The sequence below is a fragment of the Vidua chalybeata genome, chromosome 4 (genome assembly GCF_026979565.1).
Source record: "Vidua chalybeata isolate OUT-0048 chromosome 4, bVidCha1 merged haplotype, whole genome shotgun sequence".
In the NCBI taxonomy this organism is placed as follows: domain Eukaryota; kingdom Metazoa; phylum Chordata; class Aves; order Passeriformes; family Viduidae; genus Vidua; species Vidua chalybeata.
In genome coordinates, this window is record NC_071533.1 from 69,996,045 (window position 1) to 70,007,063 (window position 11,019).

At 51.9% G+C, this 11,019-nt stretch overlaps 1 protein-coding gene across 6 annotated transcripts in view; it reads left to right on the forward strand.

The window, feature by feature from the left end:
* The window catches only part of RNF24 (ring finger protein 24), a 29,329-nt gene extending 19,022 nt beyond the window's left edge, over positions 1 to 10,307 (forward strand). For all 6 annotated transcript variants that reach the window (XM_053941515.1, XM_053941513.1, XM_053941514.1 and 3 more), the window contains 4 exons: positions 4,310 to 4,352; positions 5,230 to 5,271; positions 7,264 to 7,343; positions 9,002 to 10,307. In XM_053941515.1, the coding sequence (XP_053797490.1) occupies positions 4,310 to 4,352; positions 5,230 to 5,271; positions 7,264 to 7,343; positions 9,002 to 9,140 (304 nt within the window). In that variant the 3' untranslated portion in view covers positions 9,141 to 10,307. The remainder of the gene's footprint in view (positions 1 to 4,309; positions 4,353 to 5,229; positions 5,272 to 7,263; positions 7,344 to 9,001) is intronic.
* The last annotated feature ends 712 nt before the right edge of the window (positions 10,308 to 11,019 follow it).

Genomic DNA, 11,019 nt, shown 5'->3' on the forward strand with positions numbered 1-11,019 from the left:
GAGTATTTTCCTGGGCACTCGCTGGGTGTGTTATACCCCAAAGAAGGAATAACAAGGAGTAATGTCTGGAAGGTCAAGCCAGAAAATCTTTAAATTTAGAAGCTGGAGGCGTGTTGTAAGAGAGAGAGGGTGAGTAACCGGTGAGAGAAGCCAGCAAGGAAGTGGCAAGTCCTCCGTCTCCTCACGTCTTTAAATCAAGACCGAGGACCTTTCCGGATGAGACGTTTTGGCTCCTGTTCCCGAGGTGCTATTTAGCAACCCATGATAGATGTGGAGTTGGATTAGGTCATCCAGTGATCCCTTTATAGCCCAAAACCCTAGAGAGACTCTACAAGTGGCTCTTCAGCCCTCCTCCCTCAGCTCTTTTATTGGCAGGACAGAACCAAAACAGGATCCTCCGGCCCCCATTGGGGAGGGTTTTGCCGTGCTGTGGGTTTTAGCTGTGCCAGTGTCCCAGGAGCATCCACCTCCACAGAAGCTGCTCTGTAATCTCAGCTCATCTGGGATAGAAAACTCTGAATTTTGGTGGGGTTTGGGAAGCATTGTAGGTGGACAACAGGATGAGGACCACCCACCTGCAAGGGCAGAGAGACCAACAGAAGGACAGGGTGGTCCCCTCCAGAGCTCCAGGGCTCTGCTTCCATCCGTGGGGGTTCTTTGCAGATAACAGCTGCTCCTGGCTTTCCCATAGGTGCAGCATCAACACACCCCTTCCTCTCCCTCCTTTCCCATAACTCCACATCTCCAAATATTTGGCAAACACCAGGCAAGGCTCATGACACCACCCTCAGGCCCTGGTTCTCATTTCCTGCTCTGGATCAGAGCAGCTTCTGCAGCTCTCCCCACATCCCCTGGCTGGGGAGGCATGTGGAGTGTGGAAGAGTCAATATCACGTGAATTCACCCCAAATCACAGAGCTGATGGCATTAAATAAAAGATGTGCTGGGGAAGGAGAGGACATGGCCTGTGCTTTGCAACAGTTGTGTCAATACAGGCTGTGCTGCCTGCTCCAAGGGAAGGAAAAGTGACATTTTTAATCGGATTGGCTCAAAACAAGAGTCCAGTAGGAATTTCACAACAAAAATCTTCATTGCCTGTGCACTGTTCAGGTGATCCTTGAGCTCTTCTGCTGCTGCAGACCACTCTGGTCAGAGCTCAGGTCCCTCGTGGCTGCTGCCTCTGCTCGGCAAAATTACAGATAAAAAAAGGAAGAACGAGGAAATGAGATTTTGCAGGCAGCTGGTCGTGTCTGATCTCTGGTGAATTAATGAAAGTGATAAACTCATGTTGCCTTCGGTCCCATAAAACCCAGTCCAGAAGGATGCTGAGCTGAGCAATGCCACCCTTGCTGTGAGTCAAGTCTGCAGCATCCTCACTCAAACTGAGCTTTGCTGTGGATCATCCAGGGCTCATCCCAGCCCAGCCTGGAGCAGCTCAAAGTCTCTGGGAGGCTCAGGGTACACAGCACCTAAAAAGCCTCTTTTTTTTTTTAATAGGGTTGTTTCCTTCTGCATTCAGACCTGCCAGGATCCAACACAGTGGTTTGGTTTTGTGTTCAGAGAAAGGAATGGAGGTAGAGAAGGGTCTGGAGCACAAGGAGAAGTTGAGAGAGCTGGGAAAGGGCTCAGCCTGGAGAAAAGGAGGCTCAGGGGGGACCTTGTGGTTCTGCACAGCTCCTGACAGGAGGGGACAGCCAGGAGGGGTCGGGCTCTGCTGCCAGGGAACAGGGACAGGAGGAGGGGGAATGGCCTCAGGTTGGGCCAGGGGAGCTTTAGATTGGTATTTGGAAAATTTCTTCACCTGAAGGATGGTCAGGCACTGGCATGGCTGCCCAGGGCAGTGTTGGAGTCCCCATCCCTGAGGAGTTTTTAAAAGTAGTGTGGATGTGGCACTTGGGGACATGGTCAGTGGTGGCCTTGGCAGTGCTGGGGACTGGATGATTTTAGAGAGCTTTTCCAACCCACACAATTCTGTGATTCCATGAAGAGCCCAAGGAGCCCGGCTGAGCTGGGGACAGCCACACAATGATGGAATAAAAAACCAGTGCCCAGGACCTTTCTACTCTTTCTACTAGAAAGAATCTAATATGGAAATCTCAGAGGTAAACCTGCAAAAATTTTTCCTCTGCATTTTATCCCCATAGTTGTTCACTTGCTGTAGGTGATTCAGTCACCCAGAGAAGCAAGGAGCCCCCACTCCTGCAGGAAGAGATCCCAAAGCCCAGGAGAGGTGGTTGTTCCTTCAGGGAGGGTGACAGCACACCGGATCAGCAGCCAGGCACTGTGTGGTCCTTTATCTTGGTCAGCCATCTGCCAGGAATTCCTCAGGAGTCACAGCACTTGACAGGAGATGGATGGAGCCGGCTCCGACAGGGAGCAGCACTTGCCAGGATCCGGGGTCTCCTCACGACAGCTGCACCAGGCCCCACCAGGATCCATCTGGCCCAGGATCCTGGCTCAGAGAGCAAGGAGGAGCAGGCTGAGCTCGCACGCTTCAGCACCAGATGTGCTCGTGCTGCTCCCCAGAACCTCCAGGGAGGAGGTTTTTTTTGGGAAAACCTCCCTGTCTAGCTCAGCACCACCCCGGGGCATTTTAGATCCGTGCTTCCAGCACGGAGCTGTGCAGATCCACGGCCAGCTGGTCGCTTCTTCCCCACCACTCAACCAAGGTGCTCCAATGGCTTTGGCTCGTGGAGGCCAAACCCTTGGTGGCCACTCAGTGCTCCATGCAGAGGGAGCTTCCCATGCTGCTTCCCATTCCGAGTTTTCCCTTGTCTGTGGTCTCCAGCCGCACGCCTCGCTTCTCCCCATCTGTGTTTCATAACCGCTTTCCCGGCCACCGGCTCCCTGCGGACTGGGCCGGTTTCATCCTGTTCTCTCTATTGTTCCTGCATCTTCTGCTCATGTTTCTGTTCAGGGTCACTGCCAGAGGGATGAGACCCCAGTCTCCTCCTCCTTCTCTTCCTCCTCCTCCTCTTCTCCTCCTCCTCCCTGCCTGCCGCAGTGTTTTCCACGGTCCCGAAGGCAGGTTCCTGCCAGGCAGCACTGCTGGAGCAGGAGGGATGGCTCCCTGTGACATTTGTGACTCAGTAGCCAACTTTCTGCATCTCTCCCTGCAGCATTAAAGTGCACTTTTACCCATCCCTCAACTTCTAAGGCCCACAATATTTTGGGGGAGGGTGTCAGACATAAGGAAGTCTTTTTCCATCCCATTTTTATAACTCCCCCACTGCAGTGTGGCAGGGTTGGAAAACGCCCAGGAGCTCAGGTTGAAGCAGTCAGGGATTTCAGACAGCCCTCAGAATATTTTTGGAGAATAAAAATTCTAGGCAAGGGGGTTTCCCATCTGAAATCACTTGGGGCTGGCTGGGGAAAATATTCCTGTGGCTCTCCAAGCCTTGCAGCCACATATTGACTCTATATTGAAAGTCCTTGGCCAGCTCTTCAGCCCTGGGGACTTCCCTCCTGAGTTTTCCAAGCACTTTATTAAATGCCATGTCTGGTAATGAGAGGCAATATTGGTTATTTTCATTTTAAGTGTATTTATTTTAGGAGCATAATGGGTTTCTCCAGCCAGAGGATGCCTGTGGAGCGCTCTGCTGGCTCTGAGTCTGGAGAGGGGAGACTGGGGAGGGAGGGGATGGAACCAGCACTTTGCTTGTGGCCTAAAATTCCTGCTGGACTTGCCACTGCAGCAGGTGTTCTTGGAACAGGCCCATCCCATTCATCTCCATCTCTCAGTTTGCTCCAGGAGTGGATGTGGTTTGATTGATCTTAGACTTGAGGATAAAGCTGAGTTTGAGGAACCCAGTGTCACCCAAGCAGCGTGATGAGGGCTTTGGTGGGAAACCTCTGGGCAGGGTCTCCTTCCCTGTCCCTGCTGGAGTGGGAGCAGGGCTTTCCTCAGGTCTGAACCCCCATGCCTTGAAAAGCGGTGCTGCGTTCAGTGTTGGAGTTGTTGCCAGCAGAAGTGGTTGGAAACTGAGGGGATTTATGGCAGACTGTGATTTCCTCACCCACTTTTTCTGGTCTTAACTATGTGGCTGATGTCTTCTTGGAAAATCAGGGAGGTCAAAAGAGGGATAAGGGAGGAGTTCTGTGCTTTGGGATGGAGACATTGCCCTGCCAGCGACAGGGAAAGCTGGGTGTTGCCTAAACCTGTCATTTCCTGTGGCCATTCTCATTTCTGAAATCAAAAATGTAAAATATAACATGTTAAAGCTGGAAAGGAGGGAAGTGGAATGTTTGAGGTATTACAATAATCCTGATTTTTTTGCCTGACCTCGTGTTTCTCCCTGGTTTCATTGCAGGCTCAGGCATCAGGCACACAAAGAGCTTTACGCCTACAAACAGGTGAGATGATCCTCTAGTTTTGTTTTTTTTTTTTTTCCCTTCTCCCTAGTGCCAAATCCATCAGTTTTCCTCGTGCTGTTCCTCTCCTTGAGAGGTTTCTGGCCCTCAAAGGGCAGTTGTAACACCCAGGCCAATCTGCCCCTGCTGATTTTATTGTCCCCTACCAGCTGGGCTACCTACCTGCTCATCCACCTGCTCATCCTCCCAGTTTTCCACTGAGGTCCTGAGCAGTGGGAACATCTCCACCTCTGGAGCACTCCATCCTCACCCACTGCACAGCAGTGATGCCATCACTCCCCCAGTCACCAAAACTCACATTTTGTGGGGTCTGGATCTGCTCCCAGGGTTGGACCTGGCTGCTCCAAATCCCTGAATCCACAGGGCTTTTTCCAGGGAGCAGCTCCATGGCAAGCCCAGCTCTTCCCTGCACCCACCTGCACTTCCCAGCTAAAATAAACACAGCCCAGAGGTGGGTGTCAGGCTGCTGCTTCCACGTCCTGTTTTCTCCAGGACTTGTGGGATTTTCTGCCTCTGACCCCTTGATCCATGCAGGAAGCTGGGTGGAGCTGGGCTGAAAGCACACAGTTGTCCTGCCTTTATAGCCCTCTCCAGGTGCTCAGCTTGGATGGGAGGGAAAATGAAGTGGTAGCCCAGGAGGGTTAAATTTGGGAGGAAATCTCCTGGATTTGGTCCCTGTGGTTTTATCTTTCCCCTCCTCCTGTCCCTGCACAGGGCACCTCGTGCTCCCTGGCTGTGCTGTGTTTACTGGGGGGTTTCCAGTTCTACTGGGACACACAGTGGGATCCCTCTGTGGAGATTTTTCCTGGGAATGCTGATGGCAGAAGCTCTGTCCTGACCCCAGCTCTTTGCCTTGCAGGTCATACTCAAGGAGAAGGTGAAGGAGCTGAACCTCCATGAGGTGAGCACGTCCTGGGGCAGCAAAAGCTCCCTCTCCCTCCTCTTCCTCACCCTGGGGAGGGGGCAAACCCTCAAATTCAACTCCACTGAGAGCAGAGCATGCAGCCACAGCTGGGCATTGGAAATGGGGAAAGATCCTCTGCAAAAGTCTGGATTAAACCTTCTCCCTCTTCCTGGCTCCCCTTGGCTTTTCCTGCATCATTATTGTTATTGATTGTGTTCTTCTTATCACAATGATAAGAAACTGGATAAGGGGAGGCCAAGGCAGTCTGGGCCTTGTATAAACAATGTCCATGAGTAGGGACACCCCCGCTGGTCCTGCAATTTCCAGCACATCTCTGGGCAGGGAAAGCTGAAATCCAGGATAAACACCCTCCCCTGGCTCCTGCAAGAGGCAGATCCGCTCCTCCCTCCCCACCCCCGAGGGCTCAAACACCTTCGTTTATCTCCATGGCCTTCCAGGCTTTTGGGGGCTGAGCGTTTCTATTCACAGCCCATTTTTCCTGATGAATTTGAGCAGGAATCTGCTCAAATCCCGCGTCAAAGCACGGCCTGGATTTATTTATTCCACTAGAGATAACAAAAATACCCACCCACATCCAGGCAGGAGGCTGCTCATCTGCTCAGCACCAGCTCCAGTTGTTTCTAAACCACAATTTATTTTATTTTAATCCCCTGAGCAGAGCCTATCCCACGTTTTATCCTGACCCTCCACTCCCCACCGCCCCCAGGGTAAATCCCAAGGGCCCCGGGGTTGAGCAGTCTCTGCTGCAGGCCCCTATTTCTGACCCACTCCCTTTAAAAACCGACCTGCAGTGGGGTTTTTGTCGGAACACAGGCTTCAAAGCACTTCCTGGGGTGAGAAATGGGTTGGAGGAGGGATTTGGGAACGTGCCAGAGCCGGGAATGGCTTCAATAACGCTCAGCCCTCCTCCTCCTCCTCCTCCACCTCTGTTCCCAGCTGTCTGCAGCTCTCCCAGCTTTTGGGGAGGACGAGGCCTCTGTGGGGAAGAGGACAGAGCTGTTCAAGCTCTTCCCTGGGATTTGGAGAAGCCTGGAAGAGTTTAGCTTAAAAAGATCCCATTTGGGGCATTTGTATTTTGGCATTTGTAGTCAGTGTTTCTGGAAAGCAGAGGACGGGGTGGGAATTTTCCAACATGACAGGGCGGCTGCTCGGAGCTCTGCGGGGGGAAAACTCCCACCCAGCTCTTTCCTCCCTGTCTCTGGGTCTGCTTTTCCCCTTTTTCCATCATTTCTGCCTCTCCCAGGCCCTAGGGGAGCTCGGGATGTGTGTTCCTCAGGGGCTGACCCCAGCAGCTGCACCTGGCCCTGGTGCACTGAGAGATCCCAGGCCAGGGAGGCCAGGAAAACCATCCAGGAATATCCAAAATCCCCTGGGATATCCAAAATGAGTCAGGAGGAATTGGCTGCCAGGCTGAAGGAGGTTTTGGCTGAGAAACAGCCACCAGCTTTCCCGGCCCTGGGACAGGCATGGCAGCAGTCCCATTGCCTTTTCCTTTTCCCAGAGGTATCCCTGGGAATGCAGCCAGTGCCAGGGACCAGGCAGCAGTGTGGATCCATCCCCCTGCACCCTAAAAGCTCAAACACATCCCAGCTTTGGGGCTGTTCTGTGGAGGCTCCATGGTTCCTTTCCACAGCAAAGGGAGACCCGAGCCTCAGCCTGGGATCCTGAAGCTTGGGCAGAAAAATTTGGGAAGCCTTTAGGGGAAATTTCATCGCTGTGAGGGTGGGGAGGCCCCGGCACAAGTTTTCCAGAGAAGCTGTGGCTGCCCCTGGATCCCTGGAAGTGTCCAAGGCCAGGCTTGGAGCAACCTGGAATAGTGGCAAGTGTCCCTACCCATGGCAGGGGGTGGCACTGGGTGGTCTTTAAGCTCCTTTCCAACCCAGACCATTCCATAATTCCATGATTTTAGCCATCTTGTAGTTTCTCTTTGCAAACGCTGACCTTGCCTGTGCATGCCACACCCCGCAGATCTGTGCCGTGTGCCTGGAGGAGTTCAAGCCCAAGGACGAGCTGGGGATCTGTCCCTGCAAACATGCCTTCCACAGGAAGTAAGTTTTGGGTTATCCCACCCCCATCCCAGGGCGGGAGGGGCAGGAAAAGCCCCTCTGGGATCAGCTGGGGCAGGTGGAGCAGCTGCAAAACTGAGTCACACTTTGGGGATCTGGGGTTTAACCTGTAGGATGGCCCGTGCTGAGTCAGGAGTTGGCCTTGGTGATCCTCATGGATCCCTTCCAACCCGGTCTAGAATTCCATAAAAAATGTAAATAAACAAATAAATAAATAAATTCAATTATATTTATATATATTATATATAAATATTTATATATAAGATATCTTTATATAAAATATAAATAAGTATAAATATATATTTATATAAAATGTATTTTTATATATAAAAAATATATAGGTGTGGTTTAAATAAAGCAAACCCACTAAAATTTATGTTACTATATAATAATAATAATAATAATAATAATAATAATAATAATAATAATAATTTATACAAGAGCACTATATAATATTCTATATGCTAAAACGACATCATATCCTACTATATATCACAGGTATTTTTATATTCTCTGTTTATATATATATATATATATCTTTATGTTTATATATCTGATGTCATTATATAAATATTTTAATATCTATATAAATATTTTAATATCTATATTTTATATATTATATATTTTACACATTTATGCATTTATATATACACTATACTGTATATACTATATATAATATATATTACATAATATAGATTATATATTTTATATAACATATTATATAACACACAAAATTATATATAATACATAACATACATAATAGTATGATTATATCAGAGTTATTTACATAACTTTTATTTTTATTTATCCATACAAATTATATATGTGATTATGGATTATTGGTGTTTTATTTACAGATTCTGTGTTTATAATTTCACAGACCCCTTTTATGTATATATTTTTTTTGTAGGTGTATGTATTTTTATATCCCTTTTATATATATATAAAATTACATATAAATATAAATATAAACATAATTGTTAAATATAAATATAAATGTATATATATATAAAACATATCTATACAAAATCCCTGTATGTAAACACAGAGAACCCCCCCAAAAAATCCCAGTAAAACATAAAAGCATCCAAATGGTGAATTAAAAACTGGGCAGCAGCAAAGCTCCAGGGCAGGGTAAAGGGGCTTTGGGGGGATTTTTGCAGCTCCACATCAATGTCAGGGGTGACCCCAGTGATGTCAGGTGTCCCCAGTGATGTCAGACATGTCCCCAATGATCTCAGGTGTCCCCAGTGATGTCAGGCTTGTCCCCAATGATGTCAGATGTGACCCCAGTGATGTCAGACATGTCCCCACTGATGTCAGGTGTCCCCACCAATGTCAGGCGTGTCCCCACTGATGTTGGGAGTGACCCCAGTGATGTCAGGTGACCCCAATGATGTCAGGTGACCCCAGTGATGTCAGGTGTCCCAAGTGATGTCAGGCTTGTCCCCAGTGATGTCGGGAGTGACCCCAGTGATGTCAGGTGACCCCAATGATGTCAGGTGTCCCCAGCGATGTCAGGCTTGTCCCCACTGATGTCGGGAGTGACCCCAGTGATGTCAGGTGACCCCAGTGATGTCGGTGTCCCCAGCGATGTCAGGCGTGTCCCCACTGACGGCCCGTGTCCCCGGTGTCCGCAGGTGCCTCATCAAGTGGCTGGAGGTGCGGAAGGTGTGTCCCCTGTGCAACATGCCGGTGCTGCAGCTGGCGCAGCTGCACGGGAAGCCGGACCCGGGCCCGCCGCAGGGGCCGCTGCCCGGCTCCCAGAACATCGTATAGTCCCTCCCGGGCCGGGCCCGGGCCGCGCCCGCCCGCGGCGCTCGGACACAACCAAAGCACTTCGGCCGCAGCTGAGCAGCCCCGCATCCCGCCGGGATGAAGCCTGGGCTCGGATCCTCCGCCAGGGCCAGGAGGGGACTCGGCGTCCTCGGCACGACATCCTTCTTCCAGCACCTCCCTTCTCCAGCCCCGCGGCCGCCGGGAAGCGGCGCGGCGGCCCCCAGCGACCTCCGGGAGCGGCGCCGCGGCCCCCGAGCTCCGGCAGCTCCTGTCCCCGGGACGCGGGGCGGACCCCGGAGCGTCGCGGCCGGTTCCTGCTCCCTCTCCTCTTCGCCTTCGGTTCCTTTGCCTTTGCGGTTCCCAGCAGGAAATGGGGTCTCGCCGCCGGAGTCGTGCTGCGGTTGGGTGTCCCCTCGGCACCTGGCGTCACCCCCGGTGGTGGCTGCGTGGGGTCTCCCGGGTTTGGATTCTCCCCCACCCTCTCGAGGGTGGCTGCTCCTCCTCCTCGGCTACCTCAGGGGCCTGGAGCCCCTGTGAGCGGGCACCGTGCCGGCCTCAGCAGCAGCGGGAGCCATGGCGTGGGGGGAGGCAGGCAGAAATCCCGGCCTTTGGGATCATCCCGTGGCTTCCAGCCTGGCCCCGGGGGTCTCTGGGCAGCGGTTCCCCTTGCCAAAACACCCAAACCCCTCATCAGCGCCTGGGGGGGAGCTGGGCCACCCCCTGGCCTCTCTGACCACAGGTTTTGGGTGTCCCCTGCCATCCTCAGCGGTCGCATTCCCGGGCTTGGGGGAGGGGGGTGTCAGTATTACACGGCAGCGGCTTTCCCGGGGACAGGGCTGGGGGGGCTCCTGGTGCTGTCCCCCCTCCCAAAAAACTGTTTATGGAGCGTGGAGCCTCATAGACGTGTTTGTACACTACAAATTCTGCAGCAGAATATTTTTTAAAACATTCGCTGGTTTTGTTTTTGTTTTTTTTTTTCCTCTGTTTGTTTGGTTTTTTTGTAAGCTCTATTTTTGTATATTTAATTGCTATTTGGAAATTCTAATAATGCGTCTTTTTTGCTAATCACTCTTCTTAAGGAAAAACCAGGAAAGAAAAAAAAAAAAAAAACAACCAAGAGTTTGCATGTGATTTGACTTGAAATGTAAATAAAAGCAGGTTTTGGAAGCGGGGGTGTGTTTGCAGGGGGTCTGTCCCCCCTTCCTGGTTCCCTGTCACCCTGGCGATGTCCCCAGCAGGGGAGGGAGCATCGGAAGAGGGGCGGGTTTGGGGCTGGGGTCACGTTGTCCATGTCCCCTTGGCCCAGCAGCATCCCTGTCCCAGAAGAGCCCGTGGGGACAGCATCCCATGGGGACAGGCTGGCTGCAGAGCACCCCAAAACCCTCAGCTAAGAGGGATTTTGCACGGGGGAGCTTCCCTGCTTAGGGAAATTCCTCCAACCAACCTTCCCGGCCCAAATCCCGGCCCAAGCCCCTGATGCCGACCTCCCGCAGGCTTGGGTTCAGCTCCCAGCTCCGCTATGGCATCTCCTGGGGTGCGGCTCCAACCCCGTGTCCTGCTCACTTTGTTCCACTCCTCCTCTCCCTCACGGCTTGACCAGGCGGGTGAAGAAGTGCCCTCGGGCTGTGCCCGTGGGGGTGGCTGAGCTGGGGCCACCCCGGGGTGGGATCCCCGCGGGGCCCCGATGTGAAGGGAGGCGGGGCTGCCGCGTGTCCCGCTGTCCGTGTCCCGCTGTCCCGCATCCCTGCTGCGGGGCTGCTGCCCTCTAGTGCCGGATCCCACCTGGACATCGAAACACGGAATCCTTCCGACGAGTAGGAACTGTAAATCCCATCCCATTTCACCCCTGCCGTGGTCAAGAACAGCTTCCACTAGCCCA